This window comes from Agelaius phoeniceus, chromosome 1 (genome assembly GCF_051311805.1).
Source record: "Agelaius phoeniceus isolate bAgePho1 chromosome 1, bAgePho1.hap1, whole genome shotgun sequence".
Lineage (NCBI taxonomy): Eukaryota > Metazoa > Chordata > Aves > Passeriformes > Icteridae > Agelaius > Agelaius phoeniceus.
The window spans coordinates 23,967,340-23,987,709 of NC_135265.1; the positions used below are offsets into that span (position 1 = coordinate 23,967,340).

General features: G+C 39.6%; 1 protein-coding gene across 4 annotated transcripts in view; it reads right to left on the bottom strand.

Moving 5' to 3' along the window:
- Positions 1–12,704: 12,704 nt before the first annotated feature.
- The window catches only part of CDK6 (cyclin dependent kinase 6), a 130,588-nt gene continuing 122,922 nt past the window's right edge, over positions 12,705–20,370 (bottom strand). For all 4 annotated transcript variants that reach the window (XM_054637663.2, XM_077174915.1, XM_077174909.1 and 1 more), the window contains exon 8: positions 12,705–19,174. In XM_054637663.2, the coding sequence (XP_054493638.1) occupies positions 19,028–19,174 (147 nt within the window). In that variant the 3' untranslated portion in view covers positions 12,705–19,027. The remainder of the gene's footprint in view (positions 19,175–20,370) is intronic.

Consider the following 20,370-nt stretch of genomic DNA (forward strand, 5'->3'; position numbering starts at 1 on the left):
GCCCAGTGGCTGTGGAGGGGAGACACAGAATCACAAAATGGGACAGGTTGGAAGGGCCGCAGTGGGTCGTCTGGTCCAACCTCCCTCATTAAGCAGGGTCGTCTTAGAGCACATGACAGAGGATTGTGTCCAGACGGTTCTTGAATATCTCCAGTTAAGGGAGACTCCACACCCTCTCGGGACAATGAGTTCCAGTGCTCGGTCACCTGCACAGGAAAGAAGTTCTTGCTCGTATTCAGGAGAAACTTCCTGTGCATCAGTTTCTGTCCATTGCCTCTTTTCCTATTGCTTGGAACCACTGAGAAGAGCCTGGATTCATCTTCTTGGCACCCCCGTCTCAGATATTTAAACACATTAATGAGGTCCCCTCTCAAGTATCTTCTTGAGGCTAAATAGGTCCAGCTCCCTCAGCCTTTTCTCCTAAGAGAGATGCTCTTGTCCCTTCACCACCTTTGTAGCCCTTTGCTGGACCCGCTCCAGGAGCTCCATGTCCCCCTCCTGCTGAGGAGCCGCCGGCGGGGCGAGCGCCGGGACAGCCTTGGCAAGGGGAGCCCTGAAATGTAAACGCTCAATTGTATCCCGGGGCTCTCGTCTGGAATCTGCCTCCCAGGAGAGGGCAGGATTTCGTAGCGAGAGGTTTGTCTCTTGATCCATCTGGTGGTCAGTTACAGAGGCAACCGCAGTGTTCGCTTTTCCGTTTGCCTTCCGTAGATGCATAGACTAAGGTGTTATGAAATAGCAGCCCGTCCTGATATAGGATGGGACTCTTATTTCGGCGGGAGGGGGCAAATTAGAAAAAGAGAGGAAAACCAAAGTGTGTACTCATCCCTCGCTAGCCATCTGCACTGCAAAAGAAAGCATTGTAATATCGGCAGGGTTAATATTACATTAGGTTAATGGAAGTGCTAAGACAAGCCCGGGAGTTATTGGGATCTGTTAACTCAGAATTTCAAATGTCCTTTTCTCAAAGCATTACCATTAAAAATTACTGCACATTAGTCACAGCTTTGTAAAAATGGAGGAAAGTAATCACATGTTAATATGTTAATCATAGCAAGCACAAATGAGTTTTGTTACTGAAATAGCTTTGCTGTCTTCATACTTGGGAAGAGCTGGAAAAATTGGTGAGCCCACAGGAATTTGTGATACAAAATTGCTTAGTAAAACCAAGAGCAGCCTGTGAAGAACTAGAAGAAAACTAAGAAGGTGACTATACTTGATTTGCAAGTAAAATTTGTTCAGTTTCAAATTAAATTTAGTGCTCAAAAATGCAATGTAGTGCATAAGGGAAATTTTATTCCTCAGAAAACAGCTGGTATGTTCTAAAACAAGGATGGCTACTTTGGAAACACACCAGGCAGAAATTCTCCCTGAGCTGCCTTGCAATGCTGGAGAAATGCATTGAAAACTAAAAAAATGAATTGCATTAAAATGCACAGAAGATGAGGAGTATTACTAAATCTATTATAATATCCTTTTTGTGAAGCATGGAGAAGTCCTTGCCCCAAATGCATGTTCAGATTTGGACCATTCTGGAGTTACCCGTTTCAGGTGGCTGGCCCACGGCACTGCACACGTGTAGGCTGTCCCAGTGCTGTGGCAGCCCTGGGAGGCTCAAGAATGGCCCAGGTTTGGAGCAGAGCTGTCTGTCTGTCCCCATACTGGCACAGCGGTCAGGCTCTGGGACTCTGGGAGCTTCGGCTCAGCTGAAGCAGGGGAGGTAATGCCTGGGCTGCGTCAAATCTGCCATGACGGAATGACTCTTCAGACATGTTTTGACCAAAGTTGAGCTAAGAGAGTTTATTCATGCCACACTTTGTGCTGTGAGGCTTTGAGCCTGGTGCCTGGGAAATAGAAAGATTTGCCATGGCAGGAAAGCAGGGGTGCAAGGTCCCTCCCTATGCAGGCATTGGGGAGGAGGAAGTCCTCTGCTAGGCACTCCACAGTATTTTAATTAGACCCCAATTAGCTTTTCTTCCCTGGGCTGGGAAGGCTTGAAAGTCCAGCCAGACAAACCAGATTTCTAAAAATGGATGAAAATACTTAGGGAAAGGACTTCTGTGTGCTAGGAGACTAAAAGATGATCTTGTTTATCAAAGGGATGGGAGGTGGAGGAGCAACACAACTGATGAGTTCAAAATGAGAACTCACACAGATACTGTAAAAATCTTACTTTCCCTTTTCAGTAAATGGCAGGCAAATGATAGACAAAGACAATGCATTTAAAATTATTTTTAAATGAACATTTGTTTCTATGGTGCTATCAGATGTGACACCTAGTGTCATTAGATAATTTTGAGGCAAAGAGTGAAATAACTTTTATGTGGGTAATGGGAAGACTAACATTTATACTTTTTCCTACCTTAGTATTTTGCTTACAGGATTTTTTTTTTTTACTATAATTTTCTTTTCCATAATTGGGTCTTAGGAACTCACCTTCTCACTGATGAGGACCAGGAAGAAAATTCCCATATGAAGAATTTGTTCCATAATTGTCAAGACTGCTGGATTTTCTTCTGTGGTGTCACCTGCTGTGAGCACTCTCAGAGATAAAGAACGAGACAGTATCCAGATCCCTATAGTAGCATTTATTTAATGTTATGTATTTCCATTATTTTCCCCTTTTTTTTCACAATTAGCTATGGCTAATTTGGGTATTTGTGACTCTGGCCTCACTGCAGTTCACTTTGTGTCTGTCTGGACTGCTGCTCATAATCTTATAATGTGCTTAAAGACTAATTTGGAATGTCACGTAATGTAAAGGTAGCTTTTTATTTGTCTGTGTTGCACCTGCAGTTTATGTAACTAATGGTTAGTTTCATGGTTCCTTCAGGTTTCCAAGGGCAGCACAAAGTTTTGATTGTAAGTTTAAAATCCTTAAAAATTTGAGCTTTAGGGTTTGATTAGCTTTGCAGTAATGTCTGTCCTTGTGTCAGCTTTCATCCAGAAGCTGACATGTCATTGAATGCTTGAGCTGATAGTTTTTAGATTCCTGGATCTGGTGGCTGTTGGAGACCACATTAGTAGAAGATACTTATTGTATCCTGCTCTAAAGAGAACTTAATGAACATTACAAACAGCTGAAGCTGTATTTAAGGTGTTTTGATGAGGATTTTTTGGTTGAAGTAAAACCAGAAAAAATGCAGCTTGTTTTGGAGCCTGATAAGTCATTTTGTGTTTCACTCAAAACATAAACTTTTATTATTTCTATATACCCAGAAGTGTTACTAGTCACATTTATAGTTTGTGTTGATTTGGCATAGACTGATTTCTGGTAGTGGGGGGGCCACTGAAGTGGCTTCTGTGAGATCCTGCTAGAAGCTTCCACTATGTCCAAGACAGCCAATCTCTGATGGCTCTGAAGATGGATATGCTGCTGGCCCAATGAGAGAGGCTGGTAACGCCTCTGTGATGACATATTTAAGAAGAAAATCAAAACACAGCTGCGTATTTTTTTCCCTGGGATGGTGAAGTCTGCTGCTGGGGCCATCTCAGCGAGCCTTGCGTGCCTGGTCACCCCAAGCCGGCTGTGCTGCAGACACAAGGGCACAAAGGGAGACGTTAAATGGCGCCAGCGCTGTGGCGGGTGGCAGGGCCGCCTGGCTGGCAGTGAAAACACAGTGAGGAACTCTCTGGCACAGAACCTATGCGAGATCGACCTCTCGGCACTGCAGGATCCTGCAGGAATCTTTGAACTGGTAGAACTTGTTGGCAATGGTACCTACGGGCAGCAGTTTTTCTTCTAGTCAGAGAAGATGAGGAAGTGAGGACATGTGAGGCAAAACAACATGGTGGCACCAAGGTCAGTGGGAAAAGAAGGGGAGGAGCTGCTCCCAGCGCTGGAGCTGAGATTCCACAGCAGGCCCTGGTGAGGACCATGGTGACACAGGCTGTTCTGCATCCCATCAGGTCCATGGGGGATGCAGAAATCCACTCAGCCCATGAGAAAAACACTCACCCCAGAGCGGGCGGAGGCCAGAGAAAGTTGTGATCCAGTGGGAGACTCAAATGGAGAGAGAGGGCCCTTGCTTCCAAACTAGAGCAGCCTATCCTTAGAGGACTGCACCCTGTGGACGTGTGACCCACGCCACAATAGTTTGGAAAAGACTCTTTGTCTGTGGGAGGGACTCATGTTGCAACAGTTTTGGGAAGATTGCTGTTTGTGAGATTGAAACCATGTTGGAGAAGTTCACAAACTGTCTCCCACAGTAATGCCTTAAGTTTTAGCTTTCATATTTTCCAGATTCTGTACCGCATTAGTATATAACTCTGAACTTCATATAACGTGTTAACAAATTCTCCTCACAGTTTAGTTAGACAAAACAATCATTTTCCAGCCTGAGAACCAAAGACACTATTGCACCTTCAGGCCTAAAAAGTACAAACAACAGTAAATTGAGGAGAGCAACCTAGGAGGATGGGACTTCTTAACTTGAAACTGTAACTGGACAATTAACCCCAATATATAAGTGGACCAAAATGTACAAAAGTGTGAAAACGTGTGATCCATTGTCCATCTTGGGTGTAGCCTTTGGGGAGGCTCTTGTACTGCCCAAGGTGTATCCTTTGAAGGCCTTTTTAATAAATACCCACCTTCTTCCTTTAACACTGTCTAGCCTCTGTTCTACATAGCCTCTCAAGGCATCAGTGGGAGGGAACCCATGGCATAGCAGAGGAAAGACTTCTCTCCCTGAGTGAACAGAAAAAGTTCTCTGGTGACAAACTGACCAAACCCCCCCGGCCCTGTCTCCCTGCGCTGTTGGTGGGAAGGAGGGAGGGATGGGGGAGAAAAAAGGTGTTTTAGAGGCTTATTTTGCTTCTCATTATCCTCCTCTGATTCTGTTAATAATAAATCTACCTTATACCTTTAAATATGAACCTGTTTTGCCCTTGGAGTGTTTTCTCCCAGTCATTATCTCAACTCATGAACCCTTAGTGATTTTTTTTCCCTCTCCTCTGCCCAACTGTAGCAGAAGAGGGTAAGCAAATGGCTTTTGTGGGTGCCTGGCCTTTGGCCAGTGTCAAACCACACAATAACCAATCAAGAAAAAACAGTCAATCAATGAAGTGTGCTCTGCTCTTTAAAAGATGAAGATGAAAATAGCAGAATCTAAAGGAATACAAAACCACCATGCATATTTAGCACAACAGTTGGATCAAACATTATTTCATGGACAAATGAGAGCCATTAGAGCTGAATTAAAGCACAATTTGCCTACACCAAAACAAAGATTTCAGTAAAAACAGATCACTGCTAAATCATACAGCATCCCCAGCAACTGCAGCAATGTTCTGCTTTTGAAAGAAAAAATAAACTCTTAATTTTTTTAAAATGGAATTCATCGTAGGTAGGCAAAATACCTAGGAATGAGTAATTGTGATAAAGGAGGGTAGATTTTTATAAAATTGGTATATAGTAAGGTGCTGGAAAGGGTGTGCATGTGCTTATGTTTCTGTGTCTGGTTGTGTGTGTTTGCTGATTTTCTGGAATACACAGGGTGTTGAGAAAAACACTTGGAAACAAAAACTAGAAACCAACATTGCTAATTTTCTGTATTTAATATACAATACTTACTGCATTTGTATTCATTTTACATTTTTAGATAAAAGAAAAATATAGCTAGAAGGGTGAAGCAGTTTTAAATACAAAACTAATTTTTTGCCTTTTTACTTTTCAATAATTTGGGAACTAAAGAGAACTAGACACTGTGAAAATTTTTATTATATTGATTTTCATACTGAACCCTCAGCACCCAACAATAAATACACAACTTTGCTTTTCTTGCACTGCCAGCAGCAAAACGTTCAGTTCCAAAGGACTGTAATTCTGATATAATACATTATTGATAACTTTCTGTGTGCCTTAATTTAATTCTGCTGTATTGACACATTAGTTTTGCAGTCAACCATCTTTACAAACTTGTAAAAGCTAAAGAATATGTTAATACGGTAAGGTGCATGCTCCGATGAACTTCAATGCAGTCAACATAAAGTAGCCCCAGCTGAGGGTGTTCTTAAAGCAGAAAGCCCCATAGGGTGAAATTTGGGACACAGAACAGGCATGCAGTTAGATCAAAGGGCTTTGTTTGAAAGCTTGCAAAGGGAGCTCTAGAGTTTCCAAAGTGTCTGTGTTACTTCCCAGCCATTCTGTACAGCAGAAATGTACTTTTTCCCAATGCATATATGGTAATCAGCAGCTGTGCAAGAAGAGGAGTCTGCAAGATTTCCTGTACAGCAATGGTGCAAGACTTCTATATACCACAGTTCAGATGCTGTAGCCCCTTGATGTCATATTGATGACTAAAAGGTAAACCAGTATATTTGAGTAACAATTCAAGAAATCGCTGTTACATTTTTCTGTACCTCTGCAGGTGATACTGTATTTCACACATAGATGATTTAAATGCTGAATGCAAAGAATGTAAAGAACACTGACTAGTAACTATTAAGCACACAGAATAAAAAAAAATGATGCACCTTTAAAAGAAACAGTAACACACGCACCTTTTCATGTTTGTACCCTGATTAAAACAGCGTCATGAATTTCAAGTATGAAATGATACAGTGAAATCATGTCCTGTGAATAGATATCAATGCTAGTCTAGGTAGTACAGTTTGCACTGTATAACTTTCCATCTTGCAAAACAGAATCCTACTGCATATGTAGGTAAAGTGACTTGAAATGCTAAAACCTGACATGCCAACTGTTGCACCGGTATAGACTGATACAATGCTGTAGAAGTCAACAGGACTATGCTGATTTTCACCAGCTGAACATATGCCCTAAGGTGAATGAAGAAATGTACTCCAAACTGCTTTGCATGCTTTCCTTGAATTAGCAAATCCTAGACAACTCCAGAGCAAAATGGTATTTTATGACAAAAAGGTGGAAAAAGAGAGAAAATAAATAATCCAAACAGCATAGAGGCTGTTTTAATTTTCTGAAAATTTTTGTCTTGTTTCTTGAGGTTTTTTTTGGGTTTTTTTTTGGTTTGTTTTTTTTTTTTTTTAAATAAAATTATACTGAGAAATGAAGATACTGAGAGAGATTTTGATTTGCTAATGAATGTTGGTCTGGTGTAATATCAATTAATAAAATTACTCTGGATGTGTCTCAGAAGCTGTCGTCACTGTTCATAGTATTCTGTAAACCTGAAAGCACAAGTTTAATAATGCCTTTTGAGAACATAACTTATCTTGAAGATTCTTAAACCAGTATCTTGTGAGAGTTACAAACAGACTTAACTTGATATGACTCCTGTTAACTTCAGTGGGATTTGTCTTGTGTAAAGTAGGCACACATGGAGCACTGAGAACTGAATCTTATTTCTGGTACATTTCTGTACCAGCATCCTGCTTTTCTCCATACATCCCAATGCCACTAAGAAGTGCAGTTCTGACTTTTGTATAAAGAAGCAATGAATAGAGATTTTTAGAGAAATAATGTTAACTAGAGTTAAGATTTTTATCACACATTACAATTTATATAGTATTCTTGCTGATTTACTAAGCTTAAGTATCTTTATATAGACCTGAGCTGCCTGACACTGAAATTTGTAGACTTACAAGGCCAAATTCTTGGTTTAATTTAACTGTAGTCAGTGGAACTACAACAAGAGTAACTTATGCTAAATGATTTTAAATACTTTGACTCTCCAACCCTAATTAACATAATTGTCCATGCACAAAACCCCCCCCCCCCCCCCCCCCCCCCAAAACCAGCACCTATATGCTGCCTTTATGCTTTTGTTTAGGCAGCAATCTTACTTCAAGTCCAGATGGGCAACTTTATCACTGCAGAAAACTTTCTTCAGTTACAAGATGCTGCACAAACTTGACCCCTGGTTTAAGTGTCTGAAATCAACAGATACTTGCTGGGCCTTCTACAAACAAACTGAAGCCAAAGGCAGCCTATGTAATGTTTTCTAATTTTAATTTTTCAGACATCTCCCCACTATGTGTAAAATTAGCTCTACAATAGCATTTCAAAGTAATCTAGTTATTCCTTTACATATTAAAACAAACAAAAATTCTCTAAAAAATAAAAATTGCTAAGTCTGAACACATATACTACTTTAATTGCAAAACTCAATGCACAGTATGACGCGTATTTATGATTTTTTCAGGATGTCCTATCTTCCTGCCTCTCTAAGAAGCTAGCTTCACTTCAACAACCAAATGTATACTAAATGCAAATAAACAATAAAGCAGCAAGACTCAACACATTTTTTTGCAACTACCCTTTCACAGGACTAATGTGTTTTCATACAAAATAATACACTAAATCATAATAGCAATAATTTAGAATAATGTCAAATAACTTGAAGATAAATGTGTCCACATTTTCAATAAACACAGACCCCATTTACTGGTGTCTTGGTGCTGTTATTAACCATGTGTCCTCACAATTAAAGTCAGTTCCTAGAGGAAAGCCTTTTTCTGCAAATACTTTTTATGAGCAACTACACTCCCACGAGTAAGCCCTCTCTGCTCTGTGAGACTGCTCAGCTGAGGTACAGTATTCATGTCTTTGCAGATTTAGGCCTTCAGACTGAAGAGTATCAAGTTAGTGAGGAAGTACAAATACACACTGTAACACAGAAAGTAGAAGACAGACATACAGACGAAAGCACCCTGTGATGCCTTTGGGCGTTATAATATAAACATCGCTTCTGAAGTATACAGTTCCAACTTGTAACACAGCATTTTGAAGGCATAATTTTTCTTTAACTAGAGCATCCAAACACACTATACTTTTAAAGCTGTTCAAAGTAACGCAGCAAAATATTGTATTAACAATAAAATTCATATGAGATTCAAGGGCAGATATAGACCACTTAAATGAACTGGAATGAAATGGACCACAAATACATTAATGTGAATGCTTCTAAAGAATTTACAAGGAAATTAAAGACTGCAAGGAACGAATCAATGTTCATCTGTGGTCTTGGCTTCAGTGCCAAAGTGATACAGCATTGTGCAGAAAACAGATTCTATTAGAAAAAAATGGCACCTTTTTATTTTCCCCATCTTAAGTGTTTTAAAATGTATTTCTTTCCCTAGCAGAAGGGACTGCTTTGCCTATTAATGGTGCTTGGCTAAGAGTCCTTGAGACTCTTTCAGTCTGTGTGTCAACTGGAACTGGCTCTCACTTCTCACCAAAAAGCACCATCATAATGTAAACTTTGTTTGCTCACATTGCTATGACTCCAAATGGGCTGTAGGAAGGGAGTTCAAACTCCTGGCAGAGATTTTGAACACTGTGGAGAATGACAGGTTTTTAACAGTGCTTAATGGAAAGGCAGATGCTGTGGATATTGAATTCTGTTGGTTGGAACTAAACAGAGACAACTTCACTCTCATGACCAGTGACAGGACTCAAAGCTGAGCCAGGGAGGGTTTAAGTTGGATATCAGAAAAAGGTTTTTCACCCAGAGCGTGACTGGGCACTGGAACAGACTCCCCAGGGAAGTGGTCACAGCACCAAGCCTGAGTTCAAGAGGCACTTGGACAATACTCTTAGGCACATGGTGTGATTCTTGGAGTTGGACTCAATGATCCTGATAGGTCCCTTCCAACTCAGCATTTTTGAGATGGTAAACTATAAGGTAATGCTTTTCTTTTCAACTTACTACACACAATAGGAAGGAGAATGGCAGTGGGGAGGTGAAATAAATCAAATCAAAACAACACAGAGCTGGAACAGCACATGGTTGCTAGACATCTAAAAAGAAAAAGCTTCGAATCTCATAATGCTGCACTCCTTTGATTATGTTCTGATAGGTAACTTCAGTTCAAAATGTGCATGGCAACCAATACTTTCACACAAGCACATCCCCCCTGAGCTTACATTAAGCCACCTTCTACAGCCTCACATCCACAAATGTCTTGCCAGCATCCAATTTCTGAAGTACATTTTGTTGTACCCATGGTTACAGCCACCTTTCTTAAAAGGGACTCCAATAAAGTCCCTGCAAGAAATCATGGCGGATTTGGGCCTTGCTAGAAAAACACTTATTTAACTAGCATGCTGCAGACCCAGGCTACATTTTAAACCCAGTTTGGTGGATTATTTTCTATCACAGATGAAGGATGACTGTTTGACATACATATAATCTACCTGGAATACAACATTTTGTCTTTTCCCACAGAATGTCTATAATTCAGTATCGTCCCTTTTGTGCAGTGGGAGTTTTCTTAGGGGAGTTCTTATATCACTGCTGTTTAAAATGCAAAAAGTAGAAGTCAACTGTCATAGAAACAGTAAACATACTATCCCCCTTTAGATCCAGGGAAGACTTTCCCTCAGGAGAGTATTTTGGTGTTGAAGGTCTGTTTGTGCCTAGTACTTGTGTACAGGGCTCTGTACTTTACACTGCCATAGCCAAAAGGGAAGGAATGAGCTTGATTATCTACATGAACACAACCTATCTTGAGAGCTGGGGACTGTTTCACAGTTGCTCCACCCAATGCTGGGAGGAATCCTCTTCCTGGGAATAGCCTTCTTGGGGAAGGTGAGGGGAAGCAGGGCAAGCAGTTGGAGGCTGGCATTTCTAGTCTTGTATCCATCAAAAGCTTCTATAACAGGGGCATCATTGTGTGTTCTTGTAAAAATGTGATCACAGACAGTTGTTCAGGGATCTTCTGTACTTAGTAAATGATCTTCTGAATCCAAAATTGTTTTTCCTGATCAACTGGACATTATGTTCAATCTAATATATTCTAGCTTATTGCTTTGCTTAAACCAAAAAGTGTGAAAGTAGCACACATTTTGCCATATTCTACTGTACTACTACCCTGTTTCTAATGAGAAGCAAGTCAAAACTAGAGTACAAATCACTGGCTGGCCAAGACTGGAAGCTTGGAGTCACAAGGCAGTAATTTAGCTCACAGCTACTTCAGTGGTAGTGGAAGAACCAGCAGAGTCAGATACAAATGATAGGTAATTGCTGCTGCAGTGAGAGGAAGCAGGAAAGCTGGAAAACTGCTGAGGAATAGCCTCGTCAAGGCTTCCTTCACAATGTCACAGAAGGATGATCTGGGATAAGGAAAGGACTGCTTGAATGGCTGAGTGGTCTACCAGTATATGTATTTAACAAGAGCCAGAGAACTGTGGAGAATTAGAGGTTTCCCATCCCTGGAACTGTGAAGTTTGTCTCTGTGCCAAGCCCAGTTGCTCATGCTTAATGGAAGGACCAAAATTAGCCACTCTGTGCCAACACTTACCCTGTCACCCATGCACATAGACTGAACACAACAAAGTGTCATGCAGGCTTTCTATTCTGCATTTTTGGAGCTGGCATAATAACAGTTAACAGTAGCTCTCCTGCTGGCAGAGCAGCTCAGAAAGCTCGTTCCTACTCTACAACCTACAAGAAGTCTTTTCTTTTCCCATGGCAGATGATTTTGCATTATTATTAATGCTGGGTGTCAGACACACTTGCTAAACCCTCAGACTTGCCCCTGTAAGACGGTGAACCATCTTACAGGATGGTTCTGGACTGATACCATGGACTGATCCAGCAAAACTTGCATGTGGATAACCTTGTCAAAATCCAAGTGTGCAAAACCATGCCATTTTGGATGACCAAAGGATTTTCAGTTTGCAGCAGGAGTCAACTTCTAATGCAGAACATTGCACACTAATAGACACTGTCAGTGCCTCTCCTGCAGCAGAGCTGTACATTCTCCAGTGCTTGCAGCTGAACTACAGGCACTGTCTCTGTGGACAGCTTAATCTGCTGTCAAGCTGTCTCATAAGACTTTTTTTTATATCTACCCAGAAAAAGCTCTAGCTTATGCAAAATTAAAATAAATAGAGCTGTTGCTATGTTGAAGAAGTGCACTGTAACTCACGACTTGAGTTGGCATAAGTATCTGGAGCCAAAATCCCATTCCTGAGTCTTGCTTTATCATCTTATGTGACAGGAGAAAACAAAAGAACTGGAAAAAAGTCTTCCCCCTATGTTCATAAATAATTTTTCCATGTAGTCAAACTCACTTGCCAACTCTCCTGCTCTCTGCCCATTTTTTCTCTTTCCATCACATCACAATTTTCCTCCTTCATCTAACTACTCAAAATCAATCCTAACATTAAAGAACTGGGGTTTTACTTTTTTTTTTTAAAAAAGGCTGAGAATTAGCATAACATGATGTACGTGTGAAACATGGAATAAAATGAACGCTGAAAATTGATTTTAAACCCTACAATAGTAATTGTACAAAGGAATCTGTCAGTCTGTGAAAATTCATTTTCCATTCAGTGGCAGAGACTTTCCCCTGTTTGGATTGAACATGAGCATGTCAATGCGAGCAAGTATGCATGTAAACACTAGAAAACATGGTTTTTATAGGCATGTGGATGGATTCACAGAAATAGTGTGAATGAGAATTCGGCTTGCTCAAAAATGGATACTGAGCTTGAAAGCTTTACAACACATCCTTGTAGACACCAAAGTAAATCACAAGTTTAACATGATGTGTTTTCCCACCTCCTTTCAAACAGTACAGGTTGCTTTAGTGCAAATGAACATTTAAGTGGTAGTTTGAATGAATTCATACGTGGATGCTTTTCTTCCATAAAACCCTATCAACTTTGCAAAGTCAGTGAAAAAGTATCAGTTTCAATGCATATTTAATACACATTGATTGCATTTATGTCTCTCACATCAAAAATATGCTCCTTTTCACTCATCCTGACAATATTTTCCAAATAGTTTCTTAAAAATCTCCTCTCTAATCTTTACCAAGTGTCAGCTGTTTGTGGGTGCTTTTTTTTTTTCTTTTTTCTTTTTTTCTTTTTCAAAGAAGGCTGTATATTTTGTCTGATCCTTTCTGGAAACAAAAAAAATCTGCCCTACTACAACCACCAACAATCAAAATACTATAGCAGAAGTTCTTTTTACTTTCTCTAGGCTTGCAAAAGTCTCATTAACATTGGGCTGGATAAAACCCATCAATTCATCCCAAAACAGATAAAATATGTAATGTGAAGGGGAAAAGACCATAAGGTTAAGGAGTTTTGATTTATCTTTGCTGTTTTGCACAGTCTTTCAATGAAGGCTGCAAAACTGAATATTGCAGAAGCTTCCACAGGACTTTTAAGTCAAAGCAAATTTTCCACTAACTTTATCAAGAGTTCTTCTGGGTTTTTCTGCCCAGAAAGCAAAAGGCTCATCTAAGAATGGTGCTGGTTAATTTTAGTTTCTGATGAGTACATGAAGAACTGATGGTATTTATTCAGCCTGGAAAAATCACTTTTGAGAACAAGCTCCCATTTGATTCAGTTCTGTTTGGGTGCCTATCACTGAATTAAAAACATACACATAATTTTTCAGGAATACTTTTTAATGGAAAAATATATGAGTTTCAAGATTTTGAGTGTTACAGCTAAAGTAATGATTTTCAGCTGGTTTCTCAAAGAGTCTAATGAGCCATTTTTCATATTATTTGTGCACACTACTCTTAAGTGGTCTTTATGGTTCTTACATTGTATATGTATTGCAGATCAGTATGCAATACTTGCTAAGCTTCAGACGAAAGGGAAGAAACAACACTTGGCAAAAGTATATTTGTCAGTTTGTATGTCTACATCTCTCTCCTTTTAATGGCCTAGATAATTAGAATCTATGAGAAAGCCTCTTTCTGTTTTACATAAATTATTGAGATTTGATGGTTACAGAGTCTAGTCCAGAAACTAGAATTGTATTACAGCCATTATCTAATGATTTGCAAGACACAGAGAGATAATAAAATAAAATAAACAGCTCACAAATAAAACCTCAATTTGAGTTGTACAGCCTGTTAGACTGCTAAAATTGTAGTCATGTTTTTGTACATCTGAACTGTACTTGCATAAAAAAAAAATGGATATGGAAATAAAACTTGGAAGCTTAAACATATAAAATCCCATTTAATTTTCTAGAGATTCTGATTTTTTTCTTCATTGAAAGTAACCTGTATACTCAAGGCTTAGTAATCAAAAGGAAGTAAAAGTACAGCTTATTGATAGTCAGTTATTGAAGAGTTCACCTCTCTGTGAAAGTAAAAATAAATTTATTAAATTTTCCCCCACTAATGCAGTTCGGAAAAATGCTATTTCTAACATACTAATTTCAAGAACATAATTTACACATTAAAAAAAAGTGTGAAATCCTGTTAAAATCAAAAGAGATCTTGATATTTAGAAGCAGTTTTGAAGCAATAAAATAAATATGTTATGTTCCTAAGCTTGCAATCAATTCAAGCTTCAAGCATAAAACAACAAAATCACTCAAATAGCCTAGTAACTTCTAATTCACATTGTATATAAAAGTCAATCTATTCCTGAACCTACTGTATATGAAAAATACTAGCCAAGTGGTTCTATAAAACAGAGTTCTTAGAATAAACTTCCTCATTATTCAAATGTATCTTATATGTGGAACATAATTAATTTATGTGGCCTTTAAAACTGAACTGTGTGGTTTCTGATTCATGTATGTATTTGACAACTGATGCGTTTTCAGTTGTGAGTCAGGTAAGTGCTCTTAGTTTGCTGGCTAGAAGACCAAACCAGCATGTTTTCTCTTTATTTTCCACATTAAAGTTGGTCTAATACCTAACAGCAGAAAGAATTATATGTATAAAACTCAAAGACAGTGAGCGAACCTGTGAAAAGCAGCAAGGCACAATATTTTCTTCTTATTCACCAAAACAACCACTGAGTATAAAAACCAAGTAAGAGTTACCATGCTGGAAACCCTCCCCCATGTAGAAGAGGTTCAAATACTGCAATTTAAAGATTCCTTTCATTAAAAATGCTCTGTACACATAGCCCAAAATTTAACTTTTTTGCAAACATGATGCCCTCATTTTTTGGTGTGTTTTAGGACAGAAACAACAGGGAAAGATGCTCTATTATTGATCATTGTGGACTAATAGGCTGAAAGAAACCTGGAGCGTGGACACAACCTACACAGAAATATGCACAAATCCTATTTTTAGAATTTTACTAACCACACAGAAGGCAACACAGGGGTACACAAAACTAAGCCTAAGCAAGGAGGTGCACAAAGTTCTTGTCTCATCACTGGTTTAGACTGTGAGACCAAAAGAAGCAAGATTTAGTAATAGGAATGGAGAGGACATTGACACTATGTGCAGCTATGGAAAATTTGGAAGAATCTTGCTGGAAATAGCACCTGTGAGCATCACTGAAACCTGTTTACATAAGGGAGCTGAAGGAGACAAATGGGAAGGCTGGTGTGAGCATGGACGGGGGAAGAGAAAAGGGCTGCACCAGATGGATTGCTGTGGTTCAGCAATTAGCACTTCACTAGCTGCTTGTGGTGATTTTTTTCCTTGGCTATTGGGTCTGTTTTTTTCTGCAGAGTTATGTAGTAGTGATTAAAAAGAAAAAAAAAAAGGTTGGTGGGAGATAGAAATTTCTCCTTCCATTACCCAGAACACCCTGTTCCCTGCTAAGAAGAGCACAGTGCCTGGCTGTGGGTGTTCTAGGAGCTATACTTAATACATCTTTTGTTATTCAGCATTTTTTAGCTGCTGATGAACCACTCCTGTAGAAGAGAACACATACAGGTTTAGGTATCACTAAGAAGAATTGCACTCTGAAGTCTTCTTTAAAGGTGTACAAAGAGTTTACATCACAGCACTTTCTTTTTCACTTACACAATTCCTAAATCCTACCCAAACGGCAGTAATGAGTAAAGGTACAAAAATATTAGAGCTATACCAGTAACATAAGAAGAGCAAGGGCATGGGTTTGAGCACAGTCCCACAGCTGTCTGTGCTGTCTAATTATAAATATGATTCCTGGCATGGTATTAGCCAACAACAGTGCTCTGCCCAGCCAGAGAACAGGCTTTCTCAGTTTACTAGTGTAAGTGAAGCCCCACATGGTTTGGCAGGGAAGACTGGAATATGATTAAGTCTATGGCATGTCAAATGGAATTTCTTCCTGAAGAGATTTGGAAAAGGAGGTAATTTGAAAAATTGTTGGTCCTTTGAATCCAGGCCCTTGCTACCACAAGGACCCCATTAGAGAAATATTTTCCCTAAGCCTGCTAAGATTCTTAGATTTCTTGGTTTTGTTCCTGCCATTCCCACTGGAAAGATGTTCCAGAATGTGACCATTAATGCAGCCCTTTGAAACTGGTCTCCTCAATGCTCTCATTTATAACCTGATCCTACTATATTAGACAACATACAGCACCATGTTGCAGAAGCTCTGCCTCTGACTCCATAAGCCAGCCCCTGTTTTTCTCTGCTGCTTGCTTAGCTCTTTGATACTATGATTGGGAAATACTGCTCCAGTAGTTAAATTCCTGGTGATTTCCACATTCTCATTAGTTTTTGAGCCAACACTAACCTTTGGCTTTAAGTATTCTCTCCCTTCCTTTCTGTTTTTACCCTACTAATATTGTCAGCAACCATACTGTCTACTTTTTAGCTTTGCTAAGCTTAATAGAACAGATTCTTATGTGGAACAGATGCACATTTCTCTCTGAGAGTTTTAAGCCTAATTTGAAAATATCATCTCCTTCTCTACATTTTCACTCTGTATTAGTTGGTGGAGAGCTCTGGGAGAGTTCCCTGAGCAGTTGCTGGGAAGCCACACCAGCTGAATGCCCTGATAAGGTATGGATGACAGATAGCTACGTGCTAGGTAAAATTTGGAATGTTTTCAAAAGTGCTAAACTCTGTAAAAAACCTTTTCTAATTACTACTGTTGCAAGAGTCTCCTGACTTTTGTCTCTGTTTGTTGTTCTACTTAGTGTTTAAAAATTGCTAGCAAAAAATTCACTCTGCTCCATCCTACTCTGTGAATTGTCAAAATTATTCACACTTGGGTCCACTAACCCATACAGCAATAGGATTGGGACAACACCAGTGCAGTAGGTCTGCAGTTCCCTTTGGGTGTAGGAACAAAGAGCATGACAAAGGCAAGGCCAAGATTAGGTTTGCTGCTGTGACAGCTCCTTGGCCTTCAGCTTCCCACTCACAGAGCTTCTGAAATTCTGACGTTACAGATCTGTGATATCTCTGTGTGCAGATGCTTTGTGCATGCTCTTGCCAGGCCTAATTTGCGACTTGCCTGTTCATGCTGCTTAAGTTTTTTGCATAGGCTCATTTTGGGCTTAAAGAAAAGCACAGGCCACTGCACGCAAGCATGCAAGTGCTCCTTTTAAACTCTGGCTTGTTTAAAGTAGACTTAATTTAACCATGTATCACACATTTAAATGTCTACCAGTAACAAAAAGCTTTATCCAGGAGACAGGTAAGACCCACTTACTATCCTATCAGCAGACCATGACCCAGAGAGCGCAGATACCTGAAACAGAGTTAACAGTGAGGGTCGCCACAGGAGCGAGAGACCTGCCCGTGAGATGGCTGCAAGTTCCCCTGTCACAGCTGGAAAAGTTACACTGCCCAAGTCACTGCTAAGGACCTGCTTCTGCCAAGCATGAGGATATAATGCTGGCTCACCACATAGACAAGATGAAATAGAGATGAGGAAGAGAAAAGCCTAAGGGACTGTCACAGGAGAAAGCAAAGCTGGCTGCCTCACTTAGCATCAGTTAACTCATTGGACCAATATTTTCCCCCAAGTCATGCCCAAGTAAATGCACTGAACAGCTAGGGAACAGCTTTTATGGATTTAAAATACTTCTTTTTCCCCAGTACAGTATTAAAAAAATAAAAGTTTCTTTTCAAAATACTGAAAATATATTTTAGTTAAGGTAAAAATACTAAATATAAAAATTTCAGGTAATATTTAAAATAACTGTGCTATAAAGACAAGTAAATTGCTTAGTTATTTTGACATTCAATAATGGCACGTTAACCTTAGTGGAGAGGCATGTGCTAGTATCCCCACATGGTGGTTTAGGAGAGAAGGTCATGCATTTCTGCATAGAAAACAAGCCTGCTTAGTAAGTGACATGTGAGGGATTTTGAGCATTAATGTTCATGCACTTGTGATGCACTGGGGGGTGTTGCAGGTAAGGCAGCACAGTATACAGAGTACAATGCAGCACAAATACTTCTCTGTGCTTATTACACTTACAGGATTCTCTGCTTCTGAACCAGAAATATTTTTTCTATTTTTGTTTTTGGCTGACAATGAGAACAGGTTGAAGGTGAAAATCTGTATTGATTTTCATTGGCTCTGCTCATGTCTTTTGAGCTGGACATCTGAAAATTATTTGGAATGAGATGAAGAAAATATGCTTGCAGCTGTTTCCAGGGGGGGATTATGGTTTAGATGATGGACTAGAACATGTCTGCATTTCAACACAGAAAGACCATTTGGAAATTGAGACAGTAAGAACAGGGGAGCTTTTTGAAACATGCACACAAACATAGCTAGATAATAACTCGTTTGTGTATGAAAAAACCTAAAAGCTGAGACATTTATTATGATCATCATCATCACTGTTATTTTTATAGAGCAACAAAATGATAAATTAATTTATCCATGTTTTCAAGTGGGGAAGCACCTGCATATCTGCTATGAATGAACAGTAGCTGGATGTATTAACGCATGTATCAGTTAACTGCAGGTTGCAGAGATCTGGTATTTCAATGCCATTCTTTAAATGTCACAGAATAACAATAATAAAGTACCAAATCATGCTTCAGCAGCTAGAGAGAGAGAGAGATTGAATCGATGGCAGTGACTTGATCATGAAACACTGGCAGCATTCAATATTAGAAAGATAAAACGGCAGCAAAACTGGTCAGCAGCTTCTCTTCGTCTGGAGTTTTCCCAGGTAGATAAACAAAACAAAACCAAAACAAACATAAAGCTGCAACAGGAGCAGGTCAAATCCCTGGCCCTTGCATTGCTCTGATAAAAGTAAACTAGATTATTTCCATGGATAAGCACATCACAATCCCAAAATAAAAGATAAGTGCATAAAACCTCCAAATAACGATCTTGCTAGGACAGCTATGTGGTTTGTTTGGGACAGTGGCCTTGTCAGCTACATGTCTTGTTCATTTATGGTTCATCTTCAGTCAGCACTTATGATGCATTCACCTCACTGGAGTTTTGGCTGGATGACACGTGACAGTCCAGATTCTCCTTGAATTTCTCCAGATCATGGAAATATGGGTGAGAAAGGGCAACATATGCAGATATTCTTTTGGCTGGGTTGAACGCTAAGCATTTCTGAAAGTATGAAAAGAAGTTAGTTTTAACTACAATGTAAGTTAACAGTGCTGTCATTCATACATACATTAATGCATACCACCTTCAGCTTATGATCAGTATGAGACACAACAGGGTCTCAGAAGGTGGTGCACAATGCCCATCCATACTAAAACAAGCAGTAGGGTCACAGTATAAGAGTATGGCCACCTCAAAAATTACATGCTAGAAAATTCAAGTATTCCTAATTTATAAAATCAAAGAATACAGGTTTTCTTTAATTCACATGCACAGGACAGCCTTCATCTGCTTATGCTGTGTGTTCAGTTTCTCTCTCCCTCATCTTCCTAGCTGCACTTTGATGGCCCTCCTTCCTGATCTGTATCCCAGCCTTTGTACAGCCAGCACTGAAATCTCTACCCTAGCCTTGTGTTTATACCTTGTTCTTTATGGCATTCACCTCCATGAATTATTCTTTGTACTGTTCTTGTCTAACCAATTCCTAGTCCTACTTTCTTTTCTTGTATCAGAATTACTATCATTTCACTCCTGAAATTTAATTCAGTGACTTCCAGTTCTACTCTCCCCTTTCATCTGTGGCTCCCAGTTATCATCTCTTTTCCTAGCAGGAACAGATCTCTTTCCTACTTCACGTTCTAGGCACAGATATTAATCTCCTTCCTCCCTCCCCCTCTCCCATCATGCCTCAGACTCACTGAGCTCTTGGCCATATATTATTCCTTCTTGTTCCTAGAATCTAACTCTTGCCCCATGTCTAGCTTCCACTTCCAGGCTGTCTGCAAGCATAACAGATTTTTCTCAAAGCAGTGTTTCTCCCTTGTCATTTCAAATGGCCAGATGTAGTCCAGCTTTCTGCAGCTGGGAGCTGCCATCATGAGGACACTGCAGGGACCATCTGCTGCTGAGACAACCTTGGCCAGAGACAGCAGCTCCTGAAGAGATGCATCAAGTCTTTCAAGAATTGCACTCTACCTAGCTCACATGAATCAAGATCTTTAGAAGACTTCCAAAGAAAAATATAACTAGATTTCAACAAGCACAGCATAAAGCAAACTGATGCAAGGTCATTTCCCTATATTCCATTTCAAGACTGAATTTCAGGACTGGGATTTCTGATTTATCTATAACAATGATGGAAATAGCTGTACCAGCCCAATTCTTTTGCTTCTGTTCAGCCTTGCCATTTGCAAGAGGCA